The sequence below is a fragment of the Nerophis lumbriciformis genome, linkage group LG12, assembly GCF_033978685.3.
Source record: "Nerophis lumbriciformis linkage group LG12, RoL_Nlum_v2.1, whole genome shotgun sequence".
NCBI lineage: Eukaryota > Metazoa > Chordata > Actinopteri > Syngnathiformes > Syngnathidae > Nerophis > Nerophis lumbriciformis.
The window spans coordinates 524,036-550,747 of NC_084559.2; the positions used below are offsets into that span (position 1 = coordinate 524,036).

General features: G+C 40.4%; 1 protein-coding gene across 4 annotated transcripts in view; it reads left to right on the top strand.

Annotated features, from left to right (window-relative positions):
* The window catches only part of LOC133595778 (autism susceptibility gene 2 protein-like), a 67,263-nt gene that overhangs the window by 33,754 nt on the left and 6,797 nt on the right, over positions 1-26,712 (top strand). For 2 of the 4 annotated variants that reach the window (XM_072914225.1, XM_072914228.1), the window contains 6 exons: positions 3,353-3,382; positions 3,683-3,754; positions 10,530-10,659; positions 14,692-14,769; positions 21,316-21,399; positions 23,198-23,438. In XM_072914225.1, the coding sequence (XP_072770326.1) occupies positions 3,353-3,382; positions 3,683-3,754; positions 10,530-10,659; positions 14,692-14,769; positions 21,316-21,399; positions 23,198-23,438 (635 nt within the window). Of the gene's footprint in view, positions 1-3,352; positions 3,383-3,682; positions 3,755-10,529; positions 10,660-14,691; positions 14,776-21,315; positions 21,400-23,197; positions 23,439-26,712 lie in introns of all 4 variants that reach the window. The other 2 variants (XM_072914226.1, XM_072914227.1) reach the window with 2 other exon arrangements.

The following is a 26,712-nucleotide window of genomic DNA, read 5'->3' on the forward strand; positions in this document are numbered from 1 at the left end:
TAACTCTAAATTAAGTCTTTGTTACTTAGATTATGTTCCCCTATTGTCCAAATAACTCTAAATTAATTATTTGTTACTTAGAATATGTTCCCCTATTGTCCAAATAACTCTAAATTAAGTCTTTGTTACTTAGAATATGTTCCCCTATTGTTCAAATAACTCTGAATTAAATCTTTGTTACTTAGAATATGTTCCCCAAGTGTCCAAATAACTCTAAATTAAGTCTTAGTTACTTAGAATATGTTCCCCTAGCGTCCAAAAAACTCTAAATTAAGTCTTTGTTACTTAGAATATGTTCCCCTAGTGTCCAAATAACTCTAAATTAAGTCGTTGTTACTTAGAATATGTTCCCCTAGCGTCCAAATAACTCTAAATTAAGTATTTGTTACTTAGAATATGTTCCCCTATTGTCCAAATAACTCTAAATTAAGTCTTTGTTACTTAGAATATGTTCCCCTAGTGTCCAAAAAACTCTAAATTAAGTCTTTGTTACTTAGAATATGTTCCCCTAGCGTCCAAATAACTCAAAAATTAATTATTTGTTACTTAGAATTTGTTCCCCTAGTGTCCAAATAACTCTAAATTAAGTCTTTGTTACTTAGAATATGTTCCCCTAGCGTCCAAAAAACTCTAAATTAAGTCTTTGTTACTTAGAATATGTTCCCCTATTGTCCAAATAACTCTAAATTAATTCTTTGTTACTTAGAATTTGTTCCCCTAGTGTCCAAAAAACTCTAAATTAAGTCTTTGTTACTTAGAATATGTTCCCCTATTGTCCAAATAACTCTAAATTAATTTTTTGTTACTTAGAATTTGTTCCCCTAGCGTCCAAAAAACTCTAAATTAAGTCTTTGTTACTTAGAATATGTTCCCCTAGTGTCCAAATAACTCTAAATTAATTCTTTGTTACTTAGAATATGTTCCCCTATTGTCCAAATAACTCTAAATTAAGTCTTTGTTACTTAGAATATGTTCCCCTAGTGTCCAAATAACTCTAAATTAAGTCTTTGTTACTTAGAATATGTTCCCCTATTGTTCAAATAACTCTGAATTAAGTCTTTGTTACTTAGAATATGTTCCCCAAGTGTCCAAATAACTCTAAATTAAGTCTTTGTTACCCATACTAAAGTGTTACCAAAAACATATAACTTTGTATTGAATTTGAAAAAACCCAATATTTTATTTTTCACTAAAGAAGGGTTGGGTGAATGCGCATATGAAACTGGTGAGGTTCGGTTGCTCAAACAAGGTTAAAAACCACTGGTCTAAGATGTCCAATATAACTTCCATTACAAGCCGTTACAAGTGTTTACTTGTGCAAAGCTGCACTAAATGTCCTCCAATAAGCACACAAGGTTGATCTTTTCTTGTATTTTAGATTTTTATACGATAGGCAACTAGGAGCTAGCAGCTAAGCACGCAATCCATACATACGTAATAAGTGCCCTTAATTGAACAATAATGAAGTCTAAAACACCACATTTGTCAATAGAAACAAGCTTCAAATAATTCTAGTAGCATAATACTTACATATACTAAGTCTCCAAGGCAGAAGTCCATTGAAAAGTTTTCTCGAATCAAACGTGACCGCATCGTTCAACTGTGTCATGGGAATAATGAATCATTAGGTGTTTCCAAAAACAAATTACCACTCAACTTCACTTTATTTAAAGACAGCATAAGTCAGAATATCCAGAAGAGTTTTTCAATTATATTTTTTTTAGAATTTTGTTCAAACCCTTCCAATTTAAGGGCTTTGTAGATACACTGAGATAAAGTCTAAGTTCAGTGTGTTGTTAATTATGTTTTTGCAGCTGCACCATTTATTTCCTTATAATTCTCAACTAAATGGAAGTGTTTTGTCAGGTGGATTATTAGACTTAGACTTACTTTTGTTGTCGCATTAGCTCATGGTAGTGCAGGATAAAAAAGCAATAAGGTGCAGATATAAATAAATAGATTACTGTACAGATAAATATATTGCACTTTTGCAAATGCATCCAGGTTTATGGATGTATGTTATATTGTCTTTATATTCTTTATATTGTGATATGTACATTTTCAGAATATGCTTGTTCTATTTTGGGCCAAAGTAAAACAAAGAAAGCAATCTCAAGTTGTTGTAGTTGTATTTAGGGTTAGGGTTAGGGTAAAGATTAAAAAAAAAAAAAGTTTAAAAAAAGTTTTAAAAAAGTTTAAAAAATTTTTAAAATATTAAAAAAAAAATTAAAAAATTTTTTTTTTTTAATTAAAAAAAAAAATGTTTTAATTAAAAAAAAAAAATTAATTTTTTTTTATAAAATTTTTTAAAAAAATTTAAATTTTTAAAAAATTTATAAATTAAAAAAAAAAAAAAAAAATTTTTACAAAAATTAAAAAAATTTACAAAAATAAAAAAAAAATAAAAAAAAATAAAAAATAAAAAAAAAATGTTTTAAGTTAAAACATGATTTTCAAGGTAAAAAAATTTTTTCAAGGTAAAAAATTTTTTTCAAGGTAAAAAATGATTTTCAAGGTAAAAAAATGATTTTCAAGGTAACATTTTTTTTTCAAGGTTAAAAATGATTTTCAAGGTAAACAAATGATTTTCAAGGTAAAAAAAAATTTTCAAGGTAAATTTTTTTCAAGGTAAAAACATTTTTCAAGGTAAAAAAAATGTTTTCAAGGTAAAAAATGATTTTCAAGGTAAACATTTTTTTTCAAGGTTAAAAATGATGTTCAAGGTTAAAAATGATTTTCAATTTTTTTAAATTTTTTTTAAATGTTTGTAATTTTTTTTTTTTTTTTTTTTTTTTTTTTTTTTTTTAACTTTTAAAAAAAAAAAATTAATTTCTTAAAACAATTTTAAAATGTTTTAATTTTTTAAACAATTTTAACAATTAACATTTTTTTTTAGGGTTAGGGTTAGGGTTAGGGTAAAAAAAATTTTAAAAAAAAGTTAAAAAAAAAGTTAAAAAAAAGTTAAAAATATTTAAAAATATTAAAAAATATATATATTTAAAAAAAATTAAATTAAAATTTTTTTTTTTTTTAAATAAAAAAAAAAATTAAAAGTTGTTATGATGATTTTTACCAGTCTGACCCAGGTGGGAATAGATTTTCCTCCATGCTAAAATGAGTTTGACACCCGTGGTCTAGGCAAAGACCTGCGACCAATGGGTGGCAGACTTGTTTCTCAACAGTGATTCACTAGTTTAAACCTTGTTGTCTCTCTGGGAAATTCTTGGGTGGAACAGAGAAGATGACAGGAGCTAACATGACAAGCCAGCTGGATGAGAATCAGTTTATTCCCACTTTGTCAAACTTTTGATGATGATGATAGGTGATATTTATTGTCTGCTCTCTCACACAGATAACGGATCCATTCCGGACAAACGTTAGAGTAAGTGGCTGCTTTGTGTCTTTCCTCTATCATGCTTCATTTCTCTGGCCAGGCCACAAAGTCAAAACATTCCACAACAATCACTGACCAAAAAAATGCAGACGGCTGCATTTAAGGTTACATTTCATGTCTCTCTGGATTAAAGTATGGGATTTTTATGACCCATCCAGCACATAGTTGAAAGCCAAGATGAGTTCCCACTTTGTAGTTTGGCCAGAAATTATTTATACCAGCATCCATTTTTAGTTTACTCTTTTCAAAGCCCGGTTGGCTAACATCAATTTCTCTCTAAATGTGTAGAAACCTGGCAAGTGGTGTGCGGTGCATGTCCAGATCGCGTGGCAGATCTACCACCACCAGCAGAAAATGAAGGTGCGTCAGATGACAATTGTTTTGCTGTCACAGAAAAATTAATCCAGACATATTTAAACAATAATCTGAAATGATGACATTCATTTTCCAATTTAAAATAAAAAAATCTGTTATCATAATATGTGAAGTTTATCTCTTTTAAAATGACCCCTACATGGCTGACATAAAACAAGTACAAATTGGGGAGAATAAGTAATGGATGTATGGCTCATTTTTGCAATTTACCATATAAACACTGAAGTTACTGAAATAGTACAGTGGGCCCTGGCGGTAAGCAGTGTTGTGTTAGTTACTGAAAACCAGTAACTAGTTACTTTATTTCAAATGTAACTCCGTTGCTAACTCAGTTACTTACACCAAAAAGTAATGCGTTTCTGTGAAAAGTAACTATTTAGTTACTTATATATATTTTTTTTTTTTTTAAGGCCCCCTTTAATGCCCTTTTAGCCTTCATTTCAGTACTGTTATTGCACTGGAGAATAATACAATGTGTTGATCAATTTGACATGCATTTGCATCACTGGACTCTGCTAAGCAATGTGGTCTACGTACAACACACAAAGACAAAGATATGTTTCAAAGGGCCAATTTGTTTCAGGCCAGAACAAATTGACACAACTATGTTAAATAGCTGCAACATAACATACATAAGTAACAAACAGCATAATAACAATATAGCTATAAAGCAAGGAAGGCACACACTACATACACAAAGCCTAACCAGGCGTTTTTTTCTCTCAAGGAATTGTGAAATAAAATCATGTCTGAAGCCCAGAACACTCTACACATTTCCCCAGTTTTAGTTTAGAGATAAGGAAAGATTGGCCTGGCCCACTAGCATCCCTCTTTATGTTTGTGAACTTTATAGTCTATACATTTAGAGTGATGTGATAATCAAACACTCTAGAAGTCTAGAATGAAAGAGTATATAAGAGAATTAACAGAATCTGTGTACCTTCAGTGCCAACTTTAAGACCTTCGATTTCGGGAGGTGGGGGGCGTGGTTGGGGGCGGGGCGTGGTTGGGGGCGTGGTTAAGAGGGGAGGAGTATATTTACAGCTAGAATTCACTAAGTCAAGTATTTCATATTATATATATATATATATATATATATATATATATATATATATGTCTTAATAAGGTTATCCAAAAAATAGTGCTCGATACCGTAGTAGAGCGCAATATATGTATGTGTGGGAAAAAAATCACAAGACTACTTCATCTCTACAGGCCTGTTTCATGAGGGGGTTCCCTCAATCATCAGGAGATCTCTCCTGATGATTGAGGGAACCCCCTCATGAAACAGGCCTGTAGAGATGAAGTAGTCTTGTGATTTTTTTCCCACACATACATATATATATATATATATGTACAAGAAATACTTGACTTTCAGTGAATTCTAGCTATAAATATATATTTATTTTATTATATATATATATATATATATATATATATATATATATATATATATATATATATAAAATAAATACTTGAATTTCAGTGTTCATTTATTTACACATATACACACAGATAACACTCATCTACTCATTGTTGAGTTAAGGGTTGAATTGTCCATCCTTGTTCTATTCTCTGTCACTATTTTTCTAACCAATGCTGATGATGCATTGCTGTGTGGCACGCACAAAAGTGCTTTCATCAAATGCACTAGATGGCAGTATTGTCCTGTTTAAGAGTGTCACAACATTGCTGTTTACGGCAGACGAACTGCTTTACGGTAGACGTGACTGCTGTTGTTGTGTGTTGTTGCCGCGCTGGGTCTGGGAGGACGTTAATGAAACTGCCTAACAATAAACCCACATAAGAAACCAAGAACTCGCCCTCTATCATTCTACAGTTATAACGTGATTGGGCAGGTACGCTGTTTATTTTGTGGGAAAGCGGACTCAATTTCCGGAGATTTTCGGGAGAAAATTTGTCCCGGGAGGTTTTCGGGATTTCGGGAGTCTCCCGGAAAATCCGGGAGGGTTGGAAAGTATGCTCTCTTTACTAGCTTCATCGAAGCATGTTGCTTTTGTAGCTGTTACAGCAGATTTGAATTGCTAGGATAGGATCTTTGATCCAAGACACAACCTACATTTAACTAAAATGTTCTTTTCTTTGTGGTCGACAAAAGAAAAGTAGTGAGAATATCTCCATGTTAAGAAACTCGGCTTCGGCTTCACCATGATGTCTTGTTAGTAAACAAAGACACCCCCCCCCCCCCCTCCGTCAGCTCCTCTGCAGCGCTCCAATAAAACACACTCAGATATTCTCAGTTTCTAGCCGATACTACATAAAAAAAATTTAAAAAATAAAATAACGCAGTAACGCATCATGTAGTAAGGGTAACTGAGTTACTGAATATCAAAAATAACGCGTTAGATTACTAGTTACCGCCGAAAGTAACGGCGTTACAGTAACGTTTAAAAAAAAAAAGACATATGAAATCAAAATGAGTTGAAATGTTATGACTAGTAACTAATTATGACTATAATAATACGCTACATTCACGTACTTTGTTTTTAAGGTCTAGGTTTGGTTCATTTGCATGGCAGGAAAACAAAAGGACAAAAAAATAAAACCATTTTCAACATCTTAAAGAGTTTGAGCTTTAGTGATAATGATGATTTTGAGCAAGTTTTTCAATAAAAATAGGAATAAAGCATACGGAACAATCGAAGGATGCGGTGACAAAGCAAATTAGTCTAATATATAATTATATACCTAATTAGTAATTAATTCTTTGTATTTTTAGATTATGCTGAGGGCCATTAAAACAATCTACTGTACATGCTTTGGACCACCCTGGTGTGGCAGTGCTCTGCCGTGGGTTCCCCTGACCACCACACACTGGCACGAGAGCCCCGGTATTCCGGTTACAGTAATGTTTTTATTGAGTCCTCTCTGCGGCAACCGCACTCGACTTTTCAGTCTTAGTCTCTCTTGCTCTCCGTTGTGCTCTCCAGCGTGTGTCTTTCTCTCTCTCTAACTCCAACAACATGTCTCGTTCCGGCTGCTGCTAATAAGGGCGACAGGTGATTAGATAACAAGCCCCAGCTGGGCTATCTACTCACCGGTCCTTACACACTCCGCTCCGCGGCAGGCCCGCAGACCACGCCCCCCTCCACACCTGGTTTATAGCGATGGCAGTCGGCTGCCATGCATTAGTGTAGATGGCCACACCTGACACAAGACACACCTGTGCCTCACTTCAGCATATACCAATTTCATCTGTAAGAATTAAAGTACTCAAAAATTCCGAAACGGGTATATGAGGGCGATAACTGAGTTGGTTGTCAAACTGTTTACTGTAGTGTGATTTGTTCATCATCAAAACATATTTCAATAGTCATTCCTACATTTATCGAAACTTAATTGTCTATATTTGTCACAATTACTCATTCTAGTCCATGCAGGATCTAACATAATAGTGAGAGAGTCCAGTCCATAGTGGATCCAACATAATAGTGTGAGAGTCCAGTCCATAGTGGATCTAACATAATAGTGTGAGAGTCCAGTCCATAGTGGATCTAACATAATAGTGAGAGTCCAGTCCATAGTGGATCTAACATAATAGTGAGAGTCCAGTCCATAGTGGATCTAACATAATAGTGAGAGTCCAGTCCATAGTGGATCTAACATAAAAGTGTGAGAGTCCAGTCCATAGTAGATCTAACATAATAGTGAGAGTCCAGTCCATAGTGGATCTAGCATAATAGTGAGAGTCCAGTCCATAGTGGATCTAACATAATAGTGAGAGTCCAGTCCATAGTGGATCTAACATAATAGTGAGAGTCCAGTCCATAGGGGATCTAACATGATAGTGTGAGAGTCCAGTCCATAGTGGATCTAACATAATAGTGAGAGTCCAGTCCATAGTGGATCTAACATGATAGTGTGAGAGTCCAGTCCATAGTGGATCTAACATAATAGTGTGAGAGTCCAGTCCATAGTGGATCTAACATAATAGTGAGAGTCCAGTCCATAGTGGATCTAACATAATAGTGAGAGTCCAGTCCATAGTGGATCTAACATAATAGTGAGAGAGTCCAGTCCATAGTGGATCTAACATGATAGTGAGAGTCCAGTCCATAGTGGATCGAACATAATAGTGAGAGTCCGGTCCATAGTGGATCCAACATAATAGTGAGAGTCCAGTCCATAGTGGATCTAGCATAAAAGTGAGAGTCCAGTCCATAGTGGATCTAACATAATAGTGTGAGAGTCCAGTCCATAGTGGATCTAACATAATAGTGAGAGTCCAGTCCATAGTGGATCTAACATAATAGTGTGAGAGTCCAGTCCATAGTGGATCTAACATAATAGTGAGAGTCCAGTCCATAGTGGATCTAACATAATAGTGAGAGTCCAGTCCATAGTGGATCTAACATAATAGTGTGAGAGTCCAGTTCATAGTGGATCTAACATAATAGTGAGAGTCCAGTCCATAGTGGATCTAACATAATAGTGAGAGAGTCCAGTCCATAGTGGATCTAACATAATAGTGAGAGTCCAGTCCATAGTGGATCTAACATAATAGTGAGAGTCCAGTCCATAGTGGATCTAACATAATAGTGTGAGAGTCCAGTCCATAGTGGATCTAACATAATAGTGTGAGAGTCCAGTCCATAGTGGATCTAACATAAAAGTGAGAGTCCAGTCCATAGTGGATCTAACATAATAGTGTGAGAGTCCAGTCCATAGTGGATCTAACATAATAGTGTGAGAATCCAGTCCATAGTGGATCTAACATAATAGTGAGAGTCCAGTCCATAGTGGATCTAACATAATAGTGTGAGAGTCCAGTCCATAGTGGATCTAACATAATAGTGAGAGTCCAGTCCATAGTGGATCTAACATAATAGTGAGAGTCCAGTCCATAGTGGATCCAACATAATAGTGTGAGAGTCCAGTCCATAGTGGATCTAACATAATAGTGAGAGTCCAGTCCATAGTGGATTTAACATAATAGTGAGAGTCCAGTCCATAGTGGATCTAACATAATAGTGTGAGAGTCCAGTCCATAGTGGATCCAACATAATAGTGTGAGAGTCCAGTCCATAGTGGATCTAACATAATAGTGTGAGAGTCCAGTCCATAGTGGATCTAACATAATAGTGAGAGTCCAGTCTATAGTGGATCTAACATAATAGTGAGAGTCCAGTCCATAGTGGATCTAACATAATAGTGAGAGTCCAGTCCATAGTGGATCTAACATAATAGTGAGAGTCCAGTCCATAGTGGATCTAACATAATAGTGTGAGAGACCAGTCCATAGTGGATCTAGTTAATAGTGTGAGAGTCCAGTCCATAGTGGATCTAACATAATAGTGTGAGAGTCCAGTCCATAGTGGATCTAACATAATAGTGAGAGTCCAGTCCATAGTGGATCTAACATAATAGTGTGAGAGTCCAGTCCATAGTGGATCTAACATAATAGTGAGAGTCCAGTCCATAGTGGATCTAACATAATAGTGAGAGAGTCCAGTCCATAGTGGATCTAACATAATAGTGAGAGTCCAGTCCATAGTGGATCTAACATAATAGTGAGAGTCCAGTCCATAGTGGATCTAACATAATAGTGTGAGAGTCCAGTCCATAGTGGATCTAACATAATAGTGAGAGTCCAGTCCATAGTGGATCTAACATAATAGTGTGAGAGTCCAGTCCATAGTGGATCTAACATAATAGTGAGAGTCCAGTCCATAGTGGATCTAACATAATAGTGAGAGTCCAGTCCATAGTGGATCCAACATAATAGTGTGAGAGTCCAGTCCATAGTGGATCTAACATAATAGTGAGAGTCCAGTCCATAGTGGATTTAACATAATAGTGAGAGTCCAGTCCATAGTGGATCTAACATAATAGTGTGAGAGTCCAGTCCATAGTGGATCCAACATAATAGTGTGAGAGTCCAGTCCATAGTGGATCTAACATAATAGTGTGAGAGTCCAGTCCATAGTGGATCTAACATAATAGTGAGAGTCCAGTCTATAGTGGATCTAACATAATAGTGAGAGTCCAGTCCATAGTGGATCTAACATAATAGTGAGAGTCCAGTCCATAGTGGATCTAACATAATAGTGAGAGTCCAGTCCATAGTGGATCTAACATAATAGTGTGAGAGACCAGTCCATAGTGGATCTAGTTAATAGTGTGAGAGTCCAGTCCATAGTGGATCTAACATAATAGTGTGAGAGTCCAGTCCATAGTGGATCTAACATAATAGTGAGAGTCCAGTCCATAGTGGATCTAACATAATAGTGTGAGAGTCCAGTCCATAGTGGATCTAACATAATAGTGAGAGTCCAGTCCATAGTGGATCTAACATAATAGTGAGAGAGTCCAGTCCATAGTGGATCTAACATAATAGTGAGAGTCCAGTCCATAGTGGATCTAACATAATAGTGTGAGAGTCCAGTCCATAGTGGATCTAACATAATAGTGAGAGTCCAGTCCATAGTGGATCTAACATAATAGTGTGAGAGTCCAGTCCATAGTGGATCTAACATAATAGTGTGAGAGTCCAGTCCATAGTGGATCTAACATAATAGTGTGAGAGTCCACATTGTGAGTTTATTAACATTAAAAGAAACAACACATGGACCGTGGTTACGATGAAGCCAAGTGCTACACACTTCAAATGTTCCCCGAGGTCATCGCTAGAGACATGAAGTTCTTCTGAACCATGTAGCTCGGATGAAACCAATGTTGGGTTTCTCTGTAACGGTGCCCTAACTTCCTTTCTTCTTGTGTGTTCCCTGCTCAAACACAGCAAATGCAGCTGGACCCCCACAAGCTGGACATGAATGGGAAGCTAGACCTGTTCAGCCGTCCCCCAGCTCCGGGCGTCTTCCCGGGCTTCCCGTACCCTCATGACCTTGCCCGGCCACTCTTCTCAACAGGTCAGTGGGGTCTTTCAGCACCTGGATGAGATGGAGGGGTGTCAGGGATATCAATAGGAAGACATCATTAGGACATACTATGTATGTGGAGTCATTGGACTGGTCTGAGAAGTAAAAGAGGAGCGACGTTCATATGTTGTTAATATTCAGTGTTTTATTGTTCATAGTTAATATTGTAAATCCCATGTAAAAGAAGAGCGACGTTCATATGTTGTTAATATTCAGTGTTTTATTGGTCATAGTTAATATTGTAAATTCCCCTTTCTTTATTTTCATGCACATTTTGGGTGTTCCATTCAGTAAAAAACTGGAAAATTCCATTCCGGGACAATGTGACTTTTGGTATTAATGTTCCTGGAAAAAAAGGGAGTCAAACACACATACTGTACAGCAGATTTTTACAGATAAATGTGTATTAGAGATGCGCGGATAGGCAATTATTTCATCCGCAACCGCATCAGAAAGTCGTCAACCATCCGCCACCATCAGAACTGCACCCGCCCGTTGTTATATATCTAATATAGACGATGCAAGGCATTAGTGAGGTTATAAAGCTTTTGCCTGTTAAAGAAAGGCGACTGATCCAATGCAGTGCAGACATTCGCGTGCCACGCTGTCACGACCCAGACGCACACCAGTGCGCAATCATATGGGAGCCGCGCTGAGCGCACCTCCAAGCGCGTCTCGCTGCCGGCGACGGCCGGGTATATGGGCCCGACGCTCCAGCGCCATCCATTTTCAGGGCTAGTTGATTCGGCAGGTGGGTTGTTACACACTCCTTAGCGGGTCCCGACTTCCATGGCCACCGTCCTGCTGTCTATATGAACCAGGGTGAGCCCCACCCGTTTCGTGAGCGCACTGCGCGCGGAGTGACCCCTGTTACGCGCCCCCGGCAACAGGGGTGGCGGGCAGGTAAGCTGCGCGGGCGGAGCGCGCGGAGTGACCCCTGTTACCGGCCCCCGGCCACGGGGGTGGCGGGCAGGTAAGCTGCTTACCTGCTGCGCGTGACACCGGCCGCGGCGAAGGCGGACGAGGCGGGGTGTCGGTGCGGTGGGCGCGGTGGTGACCCTGGACGTGCGTCGGGCCCTTCTCGCGGATCGCCTCAGCTACGGCTCCCGGTGGGGCCCTCTCGGGGGAAGGGGCCTCGGTCCCGGACCCCGGCGAGGCGTCCCTTCTCCGCTCCGTAAAAGTGTCCATCTCTTTTCTTTTTTTTTCTTCTGTTGTGGCATATGCAGCAGGTGCCTGCTCGTTTTTCGTATGTGGGTAACAACATTTAACTATGTATATATATTTCCCAATTGGTTTAACTGCCACCCGCCTGAATCTATTTAAAATCAATTTTTTTTTTATTTCAACCACCCGACCCGACCCGCGGATAAAATCTAATTTTTTTAAATTTCATCCGCCCGATCCGCGGATAATCCGCGGACTCCGCGGTTGTGCCCGCAAACCGCACATCTCTAATGTGTATACATCATTTATACACACATACACATTGCCCCCCCCCAACCCCCAGCTTTGATCTATACAGGACCTTATCCTCAAGTTGTCATGATCCGTGGTCCGGATCATGTTTTTGTTATGTTCTGTTAGTTTTGGACTCTTTTAGTTCCTGTTTGACACCTGAGTTTGTTTTAGTTACCATGGCAACTTATTATTTTCACCTGCCTCTGGTGTTCGGGACGCGCACCTGCGTCTAATCAGAGGACTATTTAAGCCTGCCTTTGCCAGTCAGTCGTCCTGGCGTCATTAGTTGTTTGCCTCATGCCTGGACTACGTACGTCTTAGTTGTTTCATGCCACAGTTTCGTATTGGTTTCATGCCACAGTTTCGTGTTTGTTCTATGCCATAGTTAATGCTAGTTGTTTCATGCCACAGTTTCGTCTTTGTTTCATGCCACAGTTTCGTGTTTGTTCTATGCCATAGTTAATGCAAGTTGTTTCATGCCACAGTTTCGTATTGGTTTCATGCCACAGTTTCGTATTGGTTTCATGCCACAGTTTCGTGTTTGTTCTATGCCATAGTTAATGCTAGTTGTTTCATGCCACAGTTTCGTGTTTGTTCTATGCCATAGTTAATGCTAGTTGTTTCATGCCACAGTTTCGTATTGGTTTCATGCCACAGTTTCGTATTGGTTTCATGCCACAGTTTCGTGTTTGTTCTATGCCATAGTTAATGCTAGTTGTTTTATGCCACAGTTTTGTATTGGTTTCATGCCACAGTTTCGTATTAGTTTCATGCCACAGTTTCGTGTTTGTCCTATGCCATAGTTAATGCTAGTTGTTTCATGCCACAGTTTCGTATTGGTTTCATGCCACAGTTTCGTGTTTGTTCTATGCCATAGTTAATGCTAGTTGTTTCATGCCACAGTTTCGTCTTTGTTTCATGCCACAGTTTCGTGTTTGTTCTGTGCCATAGTTAATGCTAGTTGTTTCATGCCACAGTTTCGTATTGGTTTCATGCCACAGTTTCGTGTTTGTTCTATGCCATAGTTAATGCTAGTTGTTTCATGCCACAGTTTCGTATTGGTTTCATGCCACAGTTTCGTGTTTGTTCTATGCCATAGTTAATGCTAGTTGTTTCATGCCACAGATTCGTGTTTGATCTATGCCATAGTTAATGCTAGTTGTTTCATGCCACAGTTTTGTATTGGTTTCATGCCACAGTTTCGTGTTTGTTCTATGCCATAGTTAATGCTAGTTGTTTCATGCCACAGTTTCGTGTTTGTTTCATGCCACAGTTTCGTGTTTGTTCTATGCCATAGTTAATGCTAGTTGTTTCATGCCACATTTTCGTATTGGTTTCATGCCACAGTTTCGTGTTTGTTCTATGCCATAGTTAATGCTAGTTGTTTCATGCCACAGTTTCGTATTGGTTTCATGCCACAGTTTCGTGTTTGTTCTATGCCATAGTTAATGCTAGTTGTTTCATGCCACAGATTCGTGTTTGTTCTATGCCATAGTTAATGCTAGTTGTTTCATGCCACAGTTTCGTCTTTGTTTCATGCCACAGTTTCGTGTTTGTTCTATGCCATAGTTAATGCTAGTTGTTTCATGCCACAGTTTACAGTTTCGTGTTTGTTCTATGCCATAGTTAATGCTAGTTGTTTCATGCCACAGTTTCGTATTGGTTTCATGCCACAGTTTCGTGTTTGTTCTATGCCATAGTTAATGCTAGTTGTTTCATGCCACAGTTTACAGTTTCGTGTTTGTTCTATGCCATAGTTAATGCTAGTTGTTTCATGCCACAGTTTACAGTTTCGTGTTTGTTCTATGCCATAGTTAATGCTAGTTGTTTCATGCCACAGTTTCGTATTGGTTTCATGCCACAGTTTCGTGTTTGTTCTATGCCATAGTTAATGCTAGTTGTTTCATGCCACAGTTTACAGTTTCGTGTTTGTTCTATGCCATAGTTAATGCTAGTTGTTTCATGCCACAGTTTCGTCTTTGTTTCATGCCACAGTTTCGTGTTTGTTCTATGCCACAGTTAATGCTAGTTGTTTCATGCCACAGTTTCGTCTTTGTTTCATGCCACAGTATCGTGAGGCTCATGTCTATCGTTTCATGTCCTAAGTTTTTGCCTTAGCTTCAGCGTGCGATAGTTGTTTTCTGTTTTGTACCTCGTTGATTGTTTCTTAAAACTAAATAACGTCCCTACCTGCAAGTCCTGTCCGGAGTCGTCCGTTTGCCTTCCTGGGAGTAAGCGAAAACCCCGTCATGACACAAGTCATCCAGTGATAATACGACCTAAAAGAAATATAATTCATTTTCCGACATGGAGGCGAGAATTTGGGATTTAGTAGCGGCTTCAATTCGTGGAGCGACATTAGCCCCGAGCCTGAACGCTACGCTGCCTTGAGGACAACATTGTTTGTGCTAGAATTCCAATACAATTTGCACCATATATCGACTATGTCATTAAAACCCAAATATGCATATCTAATTTTGAACAGTGGAATCACCCAGTTACATAAACCGAAGCACATTTTTGGATTGTAAAATAACAATCCTAATGTCCTCTCTGCTTTGATAGGCTCAGGCCATCCAGCGCCCTCTCCATATGGACCCGCCCCCCACCCCAGTGGGTTCCTGCCTCCTAGCCATTTGGCTGGTAAGTGTAAGTAATTCCTTGTTCCAAAAAAAAATTGTCATTATTTCCTTTTCCTTTCTATCCCTTTCACACCGTGCCACTCATGAACTCACAAGAGTGTGTAATTTAACCCTTGTGTGATGTTCATATTGTTGTTACTCAGCCAGCGTTTGTGGGTCTGATGGACCCGTTTGCATTTTGTGGCTTTTAATGCCTCACAATCAAACACTTTTATGTTCAAATACTGAACAGATGTTTATTGGGATAAGGTAAACATCACACACACACACACACACACACACGGCAGGCCTAGACAGGAGGAGGACAGAGTGTAGGTACTGTTGCGTTTTGGACCAGTTGTTCCTCCCAGGGAATTCAAGTCACAATTCGCTCCCAAGTTCTTTCCGACACTTAAAGCTGAGTTGAAAAACCACCAGAGACAGAATAGGTATTTTGTTGTATATTCTCAAAGCTTTGCCAATATACATAGATTGAGACCAGTCTAACCATAGAACATTCTATTGCGCCTCCCAAAATGGTCTGTCTTCCCGATCCCACCACCCTCTCTCTCGTCCCATCTCTGTAGACAAAACAAATGCTAGTCAAAACACATTCCAAAGAACTCAAGGTTAACACACACAGTATACTTGCTGACAGAGCATCAAGAGAAGAAATGGAAAACACGAGCTGAGAAATGGAAGAAGTACAACTTAAATTCGGATATATGTAAATATCTGCCTCCGACAGTACACAGAACATCAGAGGGTCAAATGTGCGAGAAAATGAGAGCAGACAGTGTTGACAAACAATGTTGCAACCTTGTGTGGGAACCACAAGTGCAGAAACACAAAAGAAGAATCCCTGTGGGATGCAGAAACTGGCAGAGAATTTTTCCGTGCAACGTTCATATTGTTGTTACTCAGCCGGCGTTTGTGGGTCTGATGGACCCGTTGCATTTTGTGGCTTTTAATGCCTCACAATCAAACACTTTTATGTTCAAATACTGAACAGATGTTTATTGGGATAAGGTAAACATCTGTTCAGTATTTTAACATAAAAGTGTTATCCTATTTGCATTTTGGAAACTTTACCTTTACTTTACATTCCAGCATTTTCTATCAGGGATACTTGCTTTGTCGGCATGAAAAATTGCAACTTTACCGAGGGGCAGTTTGGCTTAGTCCGCCAAGTGAGTCCGCGACCGACCAATACGTCAAGTGCAACAAAGGTATCAAACTAAGAAACCATTTGATTTTACGTGAATCAGCAGACGAAATTTGGTCAGTGCCTATGGAAGTAGCCAATTCGGTACCCATCCCGAGTTCAAACAGGGTACACATCAGTGACGTGCGGTGAGGTTCATGACTGGTGAGGCACTGACTTCATCACAGTCAGATTTACAAACATATGAACCCTAAAGAGTATCTTATTCACCATTTGATTGGCAGCAGTTAACGGGTTATGTTTAAAAGCTCATACCAGCATTCTTCCCTGCTTGGCACTCAGCATCAAGGCTTGGAATTGGGGGTTAAATCACCAAAAATGATTCCCAGGCGCGGCGCCGCTGCTGCCCACTGCTCCCCTCACCTCCCAGGGGGTGATCAAGGGGATGGGTCAAATGCAGAGGACAAATTTCACCACACCTAGTGTGTGTGTGACAATCATTGCTACTTTAACTTAACTTTAACTTTACACATACAAACTGTAGCACACAAAAAAGCACATTTAATTTTAAAAAAACGTTATTATGGTCTTTCCTTTACTTATAAATTAAGTCCATGCGCCGCAACTAAAGCCCTCACTTCAACTTTCCACGTGCAAATTGAATCTATTTAAAAAAGTGTAACCGAGGGTTTATAAATGTCGCCTATACTGTATGAAACTACAAAATAACAAACACGGAGGCTCCAGTTTACACGAGGACCACTTTATTTACCTTCTTTCAAAAACTTCCGCTCAACCCCATGTCATCACTTCCGCTCTTAGCGCCTTCAAAATAAGAGCTCGAGGCATATACTGTATAACAGCGCATAACAGGAACTTAACATCACAAAGTGGAAAGCCCATGAAAATAGGTTACAAAAGTTATTTAATAAGAAGCCAAAAAGTGCAAAAACAATAATGTTCGTGTTGGAGGAGTTGTGAATTAGGTACGCCTGCAGTCTGCAGGTGTACCTAATGTTGTGGCCCTGCAGTCATTCACAACTCCTCCAACACGAACATTATTGTTTTTGCACTTTTTGGCTTCTTATGAAATAACTTTTTTTAAATAGATTCAATCTTGCACGTGGAAAGTTTAAGTGTGGGCTTTAGTTGATTTAACAATTCTACGGCGGGGGTGCAGGAGGCGGAGCTACTGGAGCCTCAGCCAGTGCGTCTTTTGCAGCCGTTTTATGATCGCTCAGCACAAGAAATACGTTACACACATACAGTTGTTGACAAAATACACTGTACATTATATACCTCAGCTAACTAAACTATGGAAATGTATAATATAGTTCATATAGCAATACAGTCTCACTGCACAGCAGGCCAGCAGTTAGCCGAGTCCGGAATCCATGTTGAGGCACTGAGTGACGTGCCTCAACTGGCTGCTGTTCACCGCACCGTCTCTTCTCAGTATTTGAACGGCAAATGTGAAAATTCAGCGATTTTGAATAAAAATAATGTAAAACTGGTGAAGTTAAATGGAAAATAACTTTATAGTATAATCACTGGATACATATAACAATTTAATTAATTTTTTTTCTTTTTACATTTTTTTTCTTTCCATGAATAACCTGCACGTCACTGGTACACATGATGAGTTTGGGAAATAGAACACAATCACCTAGCTCCAGGCCGGGTGAGCAGGGAGGTTTGCTGCATCACACCAATGTTTTCCTCGGATGCTCAAGGAATCGTGAGCAGGTGTGTTGTTTTAGTGCATTGGACTCTAGCAGGCCAGCAAACGCTGCTGCATCACTTTGCTCGTTGATGGTCTGGCCTTGTGGCAAGAACCCACAACGGGGTTCTGGAACTTTTCTGACACGCCTTGTGAGTTTGTCCCAATTGTTGTTTCAACACACGTCTGTGTAGCGTTCATATTTGGACTTGAAGAGTTTGTTTGCAAGCGGAGTAACATCCACCTTCCAGTCGTTTAAATCAGCGGTCCCCAACCACCGGTCCGGGGACCGGGACCGGTCCGAGACGCATTTGCTACCAAATGAATTGATTTATAAACTAACACATTTTCTCCAACTTAACTTTTGTCTGTCCCACTAAACACAGCAATAACTTGTTTATAGATGTATATTTCTTTCACACACTTCAGGTGTTTTGTAGGGTTTTGTAGTGTTAGGGCAGGGGTCGGCAACCCGTGGCTCCGGAGCCGCATGCGGCTCTTTGATCACTCTGATGCGGCTCAGCAGCTTACTTGCTGAACCCCCCCGATTTTCCCGTGAAACTTCCGGATTTCAGTGCCTCTCGCAGAAAACACCCGGGATTAACATTCACCGATTTTCACCCTTACAGCTCTAATAAGGGTGTGCCATGATGGTGCAACATTTGGCGCCCTCTACAATCTGTATTAACAACATGCCAGCCCAACACATCTTCTGCTTGCACACGTACGTGACAGCAAGGCATACTTGGTCAACAGCCACACAGGTTACACTGACGGTGACCATATAAAACAACTTTAACACTCTTACTAATAATACGCCACACTTTGAACCCACACCAAACAAGAATGACAAACACATTTCGGGAGAACATCTGCACCTTAACACAACATAAACACAACAGAACAAAACACCCAGAATCCCATGCAGCCCTGACTCTTCCGGGCTACATTATACACCCCTGCTACCATACCATACCATACCAACTTTATTTATAAAGCCCTTTAAAAACAAGCACAGTTGAAAAACAAAGGGCTGTACACCACAAAGAAATAGAGGCAAAGGACAGACTAAAAAATAACATTTAAAACAGAAATAAAAATACACAATTAAAAAGCAAATATAAATTACCCTAAGAACAGTTTGTTAGATCAAAACAGTTTAAAAGTTAAAAACAGTTCAAAAAGTTAAAAGCTAAAAACAGTTCAACAGTTGCTGGGTTAAAAGCCAGTGAATAAAAATGGGTTTTAAGAAGGGTCTTGAAAATAGCCAAAGAAGGGGCCTGTCTCACATGGAGAGGGAGATCGTTCCAGAGTTTGGGACCCGCAACAGAGAAAGCTCTGTCCCCTCTGAGCTTGCGCTTTGTTTTGGGTACCTCCAGGATCAGCTGATCAGCTGACCTGAGGGACCGGGTGGGGGCATACAGATGGAGCAGCTCAGAGAGGTAAGGTGGGGCAAGACCACGTAAGGATTTAAAAACGAGTAAGATAATCTTAAAATGGACTCTAAAAGACACAGGCAGCCATCACTGTACCACCAAACTCCGCCCCCACCCCAAGCCTGCTCCCTCACACATCAACCCCACCCCTCTCTGTGCGTCGGTTGAGGTGGGCGGGGGTGTATAATCTAGCCCGGAAGAGTTAGGGCTGCATGGGATTCTTGGTATTTGTCCTGTTGTGTTTATGTTGTGTTACGGTGCAGATGTTCTCCCGAAATGTGTTTGTCATTCTTGTTTGGTGTGGGTTCACAGTGTGGCGCATTATTAGTAAGAGTGTTAAAGTTTTTTTTATACCGCCGCCGTCAGTGTAACCTGTGTGGTTGTTGAGCAAGTATGCCTTGCTGTCACCTACGTGAGCAAGCGGAAGCTCCATACAACGTGTGGCTGATCAGGCACGCTAATTGTAGTGGGCGCTAAATGCTGTACCATCACGGCACGCATGACGTTGACAAGCGCCATTCATTTAAAACCCGCGTGCCGCACCAGCTTAAAAATTCCATAAAAAGGTGTGGGCATCGTGTCTGAGACCCCTGGTTTATAAAGTTAAAGTTAAAGTTAAAGTACCAATGATTGTCACACACACACTAGGTGTGGCGAAATTATTCTCTGCATTTAACCCATCACCCTTGATCACCCCCTGGGAGGTGAGGGGAGCAGTGGGCAGCAGCGGTGGCCGCGCCCGGGAATCATTTTTTGGTGATTTAACCCCCAATTCCAACCCTTGATACTGAGTGCCAAGCAGGGAGGTAATGGGTCCCATTTTTATAGTCTTTGGTATGACTCGGCCGGGGTTTGAACCCAAAACCTACCGATCTCAGGGCGGACACTCTAACCACTAGGCCACTGAGTAGCATAGCACAAAGCAAAAAAAAACTTTGTATGCAGTGTTATTTCATTTAAAATTTAAAAAAAAAATTGCGGCATACTTGCTCAACAACCACACAGGTTACACTGACGGTCACGGTATAAAAAAAAACTTTAACACTCTTACTAATAATGCGCCACACTGTGAACCCACACCAAACAAGAATGACAAACACATTTCGGGAGAACATCTGCACCGTAACACAACATAAACACAACAGGACAAATACCCAGAATCCCATGCAGCCCTAACTCTTCCGGGCTACATTATACACCCCCCGCTACCAAACCCCGCCCACCTCAACCGACGCACAGAGAGAGGGGGTGGGGCGGGGGGGTTGATGTGTGAGTGAGCAGGCTTGGGGTGGGGGCGGGGTTTGGTGGTAGCAGGGGTGTATAATGTAGCCCGGAAGAGTCAGGGCTGCATGGGATTCTGGGTGTTTGTTCTGTTGTGTTTATGTTGTGTTAAGGCGCAGATGTTCTCCCGAAATGTGTTTGTCATTCTTGTTTGGTTTTGGTTCAAAGTGTGGCGCATTATTAGTAAGAGTGTTAAAGTTGTTTTATATGGTCACCGTCAGTGTAACCTGTGTGGCTGTTGACCAAGTATACCTTGCTGTCACGTACGTGTGCAAGCAGAAGATGTTTAATGTATAACAAGTTTTGGGCTGGCACGTTGTTAATACAGATTGTAGAGGGCGTCAAATGTTGTACCATCATGGCACACCCTTATTAAAGCTGTAAGGGTGAAAATCGGTGAATGTTAATCCCGGGAGTTTTCTGCGAGAGGCACTGAAATCCGGAAGTCTCACGGGAAAATCGGGGGGTTCAGCAAGTAAGCTGCTGAGCCGCATCACAGTGATCAAAGAGCCGCATGCGGCTCCGGAGCCGCGGGTTGCCGACCCCTGGGTTAGGGTAACTTCAGGTGTTTTGATCCCCTGTGGACGCTGGGTAAAGCAACGTGTTCCCCCCCGTACGGTGAACATTATGACCAGTGTGAACATGTTTTCTGTCCCCCGCGGCCCCCCTTTGCCTTCAGACGGTCCATTTTCTGCTCATTCCCAGCACGCCCGTCGCCACTAAGCAGCGTAGTCGCACTAACACCGGTTGCAGGGTCACAGACACCCCGGCTGAGAGGCTTGGCCACTGTAGTACGAGGAGGCGGAGAGTCGGGGCTGGCAGCGCTAAACAAAACAAAAAAAGCTGGCTTGTAAGAAAAAGCCGAGTGGAATGGGTCGGTGTGGTTGTGACCGCCGCCCGCCAGCCTCCCCCCCCCCCCCTCCCCTCCCCTTTTTTTTCCGCTAATCCCTGTTTGGCATTTTGCAGATCCTTTCAGTCGCTCCAGTTCCTTTGGCGGCCTCAGCAACCTTTCAAGCAGTGCCTTCGGAGGATTAGGCAACCCCTCGCTTGGTAAGCGCTGGCCCCCCTCTGCTCCTCCAACGCTCGCCCTTTCAGTCTGGCCCTTGTGGTCTGTAACATAACAGGGTAGGACGAGGGGTTAGACCACAGGCAGAGACTAGACGGGGAGGAGAAAATTCAAGACACTTAGCTGTAGCTTGCGTGCAGGCCTCCTCATTGAGTCCCCAGACGGCCAGGACTTAATCTGGCTCGGTTTTAGCCAACAGGCCCGCTCAGGTTCTTTCAATCAATCAATCAATCAATGTTTATTTATATAGCCCTAAATCACAAGTGTCTCAAAGGGCTGCACAAGCCACAACGACATCCTCGGTACAGAGCCCACATAAGGGCAAGGAAAAACTCACAACCCCAATGGGACATCGATGTGAATGACTATGAGAAACCTTGGAGAGGACCGCATATGTGGGTAACCCCCCCTCTAGGGGAGACCGGATGCAATGGACGTCGAGTGGGGTTGACATAATATTGTAAAAGTCCAGTCCATAGTGGATCTAACATAATAGTGTGAGAGTCCAGTCCATAGTGGATCTAACATAATAGTGTGAGAGTCCAGTCCATAGTGGATCTAACATAATAGTGAGAGTCCAGTCCATAGTGGATCTAACATAATAGTGTAAGAGTCCAGTCCATAGTGGATCTAACATAATAGTGTGAGAGTCCAGTCCATAGTGGATCTAACATAATAGTGTGAGAGTCCAGTCCATAGTGGATCTAACATAATAGGGAGAGTCCAGTCCATAGTGGCTCTAACATAATAGTGAGAGTCCAGTCCGTAGTGGATCTAACATAATAGTGAGAGTCCAGTCCATAGTGGATCTAACATAATAGTGAGAGTCCAGTCCATAGTGGATCTAACATAATAGTGTGAGAGTCCAGTCCATAGTGGATCTAACATAATAGTGTGAGAGTCCAGTTCATAGTGGATCTAACATAATAGTGAGAGTCCAGTCCATAGTGGATCTAACATAATAGTGTGAGAGTCCAGTCCATAGTGGATCTAACATAATAGTGAGAGTCCAGTCCATAGTGGATCTAACACAATAGTGAGAGAGTCCAGTTCATAGTGGATCTAACATAATAGTGTGAAAGTTCAGTCCTATGGACTGGACTCTCACACTGTTATGTTAGATCCACTATGGACTGGACTCTCACTATTATGTCAGACCCACTTGACGCCCATTGCATTCGGTCTCCCCTAGAGAGGGGGGGGGGGGCGTCACCCACATCTGCGGTCCTCTCCAAGGTTTCTCATAGTCATTCTCATCAACGTCCCACTGGGTTGTGAGTCTTTCCTTGCCCTTATGTGGGCTCTGTACCGAGGATGTCGTTGTGGCTTGTGCAGCCCTTTGAGACACTTGTGATTTCGGGCTATATAAATAAATATTGATTGATTGATTGATTGATTTCCATCTTTCTTTTCGCCGATTTCCAATTTTAATTTTTTTTAAAGTGCCAAATCAGTCACCCCGTGGTGAAAATGGATGTGATTGGACTAGACGGGCCTGGGAATGCTAAAGGTCTCCCTTGGCTTTCTGCAGCCCTCAGCTCTCGGGGGCGAAGGACTCCTTCAATGCAGGGAAAGCGAGGCCATTATCAAAAGGAAAATGAGTTTTTTTGTTTTTTTAACCTTGGGGGAAATGGCATTAACTTGTCATTCTTTCAAACAGCCTCAGTGAGTGAACCACTGAGGCAGCTTTTGTTGTCGAGCCTTTTTCCTGCTTTTGACTTTCACTGAAAAACCTGCAAAAATGAACTGACGGTCTTGTCTTGTCCTCCTCCTCTCTTCCAGGGTCCAGCGGCATGTTTGGCAACAAGGAGGGTCCCGGAGGACTGCCCCCGTTCGGCAGCCCGCAACACGACACCTGGAACAGGCTCCGACGCACGCCGCCGTCCTTCCCCACGCCGCCGCAGTGGCCCAAGATTGCGGAGGCTGAGAGGAGCAGCTCCGTCAATAGTCACGAGCGAGAGAGGGAACGGGAGCGAGAGAAGAGAGACTCTTCTGTCGGAAAAGAGGAGAAGGATAAAGACAGGTGAGCTCATGCCAAGCATCCAATCACATTCATCTGATCCTTTATGCTGCCTTACAAAGTATAAAGGATAATAAAGGGGAAAAAATTATTGGATTTTTTCCAAGTACAAAAACGAGAGAGGGTAAAAAGCACCTCCTTTTACCCTCTTTCGATCAGGTACTTAGAAAAAAAACGGGGGGAAAATTATTGGATTTTTTCCAAGTACAAAAATGAGAGAAGGTAAAAAAAACACCTCCTTTTACCCTCTTTCGATCAGGTACTTTGGGGGAAAAAAACAGGAAAAAAATCTAAGATTTTTTCTAAGTACAAAAACAAGAGGGTAAAAAGCACCCCCTTTTACCCTCTTTCGATCAGGCACTTAGAAAAAAAAACGTACAAAACGAGAGAAGGTAGAAAGCACCCCCTTTTACCCTTTTTCCAAGTACAAAAACGAGAGAAGGTAGAAAGTACCTCCTTTTACCCTCTTTCGATCAGGTACTTAGAAAAAAAACGTGGGGAAAAATATTGGATTTTTTCTAAGTACAAAAACGAGAGAAGGTAAAAAGCACCCCCTTTTACCCTCTTTCGATCAGGTACTTAGAAAAAAAAAACGGGAAAAAAATTATTGGATTTTTTTCTAAGCACAAAAACGAGAGAAGGTAAAAAGCACCCCCTTTTACCCTCTTTCGATCAGGCACTTTAAAAAAAACAACGTACAAAACGAGAGAAGGTAAAAAGCACCCCCTTTTACCCTTTTTCGATCAGGCACTTGGAATAAAAAACGGGGAAAAAATCTGGGATTTTTTTCCAAGTACAAAAACGAGAGAAGGTAAAAAGCACCCCCTTTTACCCCCTCTCGATCAGGTACTTAGAAAAAAAAAACGGGAAAAAAATTATTGGATTTTTTTCTAAGTACAATAACGAGAGAAGGTAAAAAGCACCACCTTTTACCCTCTTTCGATCAGGTACTTAGGGAAAAAAAACGGGGAAAAAATTATTGGATTTTTTTTTTAAGTACAAAAACGAGAGAGGGTAAAAAGCACCTCCTTTTACCCTCTTACGATCAGGTACTTAGAAAAAAAAACGGGGAAAAAATCTGGGATTTTTTTCCAAGTACAAAAACGAGAGAGGGTAAAAAGCACCTCCTTTTACCCTCTTTCGATCAGGTACTTAGAAAAAAAAAACGGGAAAAAAATTATTGGATTTTTTTCTAAGTACAAAAACGAGAGAAGGTAAAAAGCACCTCCTTTTACCCTCTTTTGATCAAGTACTTAGGGAAAAAAAACGGTGGAAAAATTATTGGATTTTTTCTAAGTACAATAACGAGAGAGGGTTAAAAAGCACCTCCTTTTACCCTCTTTCAATCAGGTACTTAGAAAAAAAAGGGAAAAAAATTATTGGATTTTTTTCTAAGTACAAAAACGAGAGAAGGTAAAAAGCACCCCCTTTTACCCTCTTTCGATCAGGTACTTAGGGGAAAAAAACGGGGAAAAAATTATTGGATTTTTTTTTTAAGTACAAAAACGAGAGAGGGTAAAAAGCACCCCCTTTTACCCTCTTACGATCAGGCACTTAGAAAAAAAAAACTACAAAAACGAGAGAAGGTAGAAAGCACCCCCTTTTACCCCCTCTCGATCAGGTACTTAGAAAAAAAAACGGGGAAAAAATCTGGGATTTTTTTCCAAGTACAAAAACGAGAGAGGGTTAAAAAGCACCTCCTTTTACCCTCTTTCGATCAGGTACTTAGGGGGAAAAAAAACGGGGGGGAATTATTGGATTTTTTCTAAGTACAAAAACGAGAGAAGGTAAAAAGCACCTTTTTACCCTCTTTCGATCAGGTACTTAGGGGGAAAAAACAGGAAAAAAATCTACGATTTTTCTAAGTACAAAAACGAGAGAAGGTAAAAAGCACCCCCTTTTTTACCCTCTTTCGATCAGGTACTTAGGGGGAAAAAACGGGTAAAACATTATTGGATTTTTTCTAAGTACAAAAACGAGAGAGGGTAAAAAGCACCCCATTTTACCCTCTTTCGATCAGGCACTTAGAAAAAAAAACGGGGAAAAATCTGTGATTTTTTCCAAGTACAAAAACGAGAGAAGGTAGAAAGCACCTCCTTTTATCCTCTTTCGATCAGGTACTTAGGGAAAAAAAACAGGAAAAAAAACGGGGGAAAAATCTAGGATTTTTTCTAAGTACAAAAACGAGAGAGGGTAAAAAGCACCCCCTTTTACCCTCTTTCGATCAGGTACTTAGAAAAAAAAACGGGGAAAAAATCTGGGATTTTTTCTAAGTACAAAAACGAGAGAAGGTAAAAAGCACCCCCTTTTACCCTCTTTCGATCAGGCACTTAGAAAAAAAAACGGGGAAAAAATCTGGGATTTTTTTCCAAGTACAAAAACGAGAGAGGGTAAAAAGCACCTCCTTTTACCCTCTTTCGATCAGGTACTTAGAAAAAAAAAACGGGAAAAAAATTATTGGATTTTTTTCTAAGTACAAAAACGAGAGAAGGTAAAAAGCACCTCCTTTTACCCTCTTTTGATCAAGTACTTAGGGAAAAAAAACGGTGGAAAAATTATTGGATTTTTTCTAAGTACAATAACGAGAGAGGGTTAAAAAGCACCTCCTTTTACCCTCTTTCAATCAGGTACTTAGAAAAAAAAGGGAAAAAAATTATTGGATTTTTTTCTAAGTACAAAAACGAGAGAAGGTAAAAAGCACCCCCTTTTACCCTCTCTCGATCAGGTACTTAGGGGAAAAAAACGGGGAAAAAATTATTGGATTTTTTTTTTAAGTACAAAAACGAGAGAGGGTAAAAAGCACCCCCTTTTACCCTCTTACGATCAGGCACTTAGAAAAAAAACCCTACAAAAACGAGAGAAGGTAGAAAGCACCCCCTTTTACCCCCTCTCGATCAGGTACTTAGAAAAAAAAACGGGGGAAAAATCTGGGATTTTTTTCTAAGTACAAAAACGAGAGAGGGTTAAAAAGCACCCCCTTTTACCCTCTTTCGATCAGGTACTTAGGGAAAAAAAACGCGGAAAAAATTATTGGATTTTTTCTAAGTACAAAAACGAGAGAAGGTAAAAAGCACCCCCTTTTACCCTCTTTCGATCAGGTACTTAGGAGAAAAAAACGGGGGGAAAATGATTGGATTTTTTCTAAGTACAAAAACGAGAGAGGGTAAAAAGCACCCCCTTTTACCCTCTTTCGATCAGGCACTTAGAAAAAAAAACGTACAAAACGAGAGAAGGTAGAAAGCACCCCCTTTTACCCTCTTTCGATCAGGCACTTAGG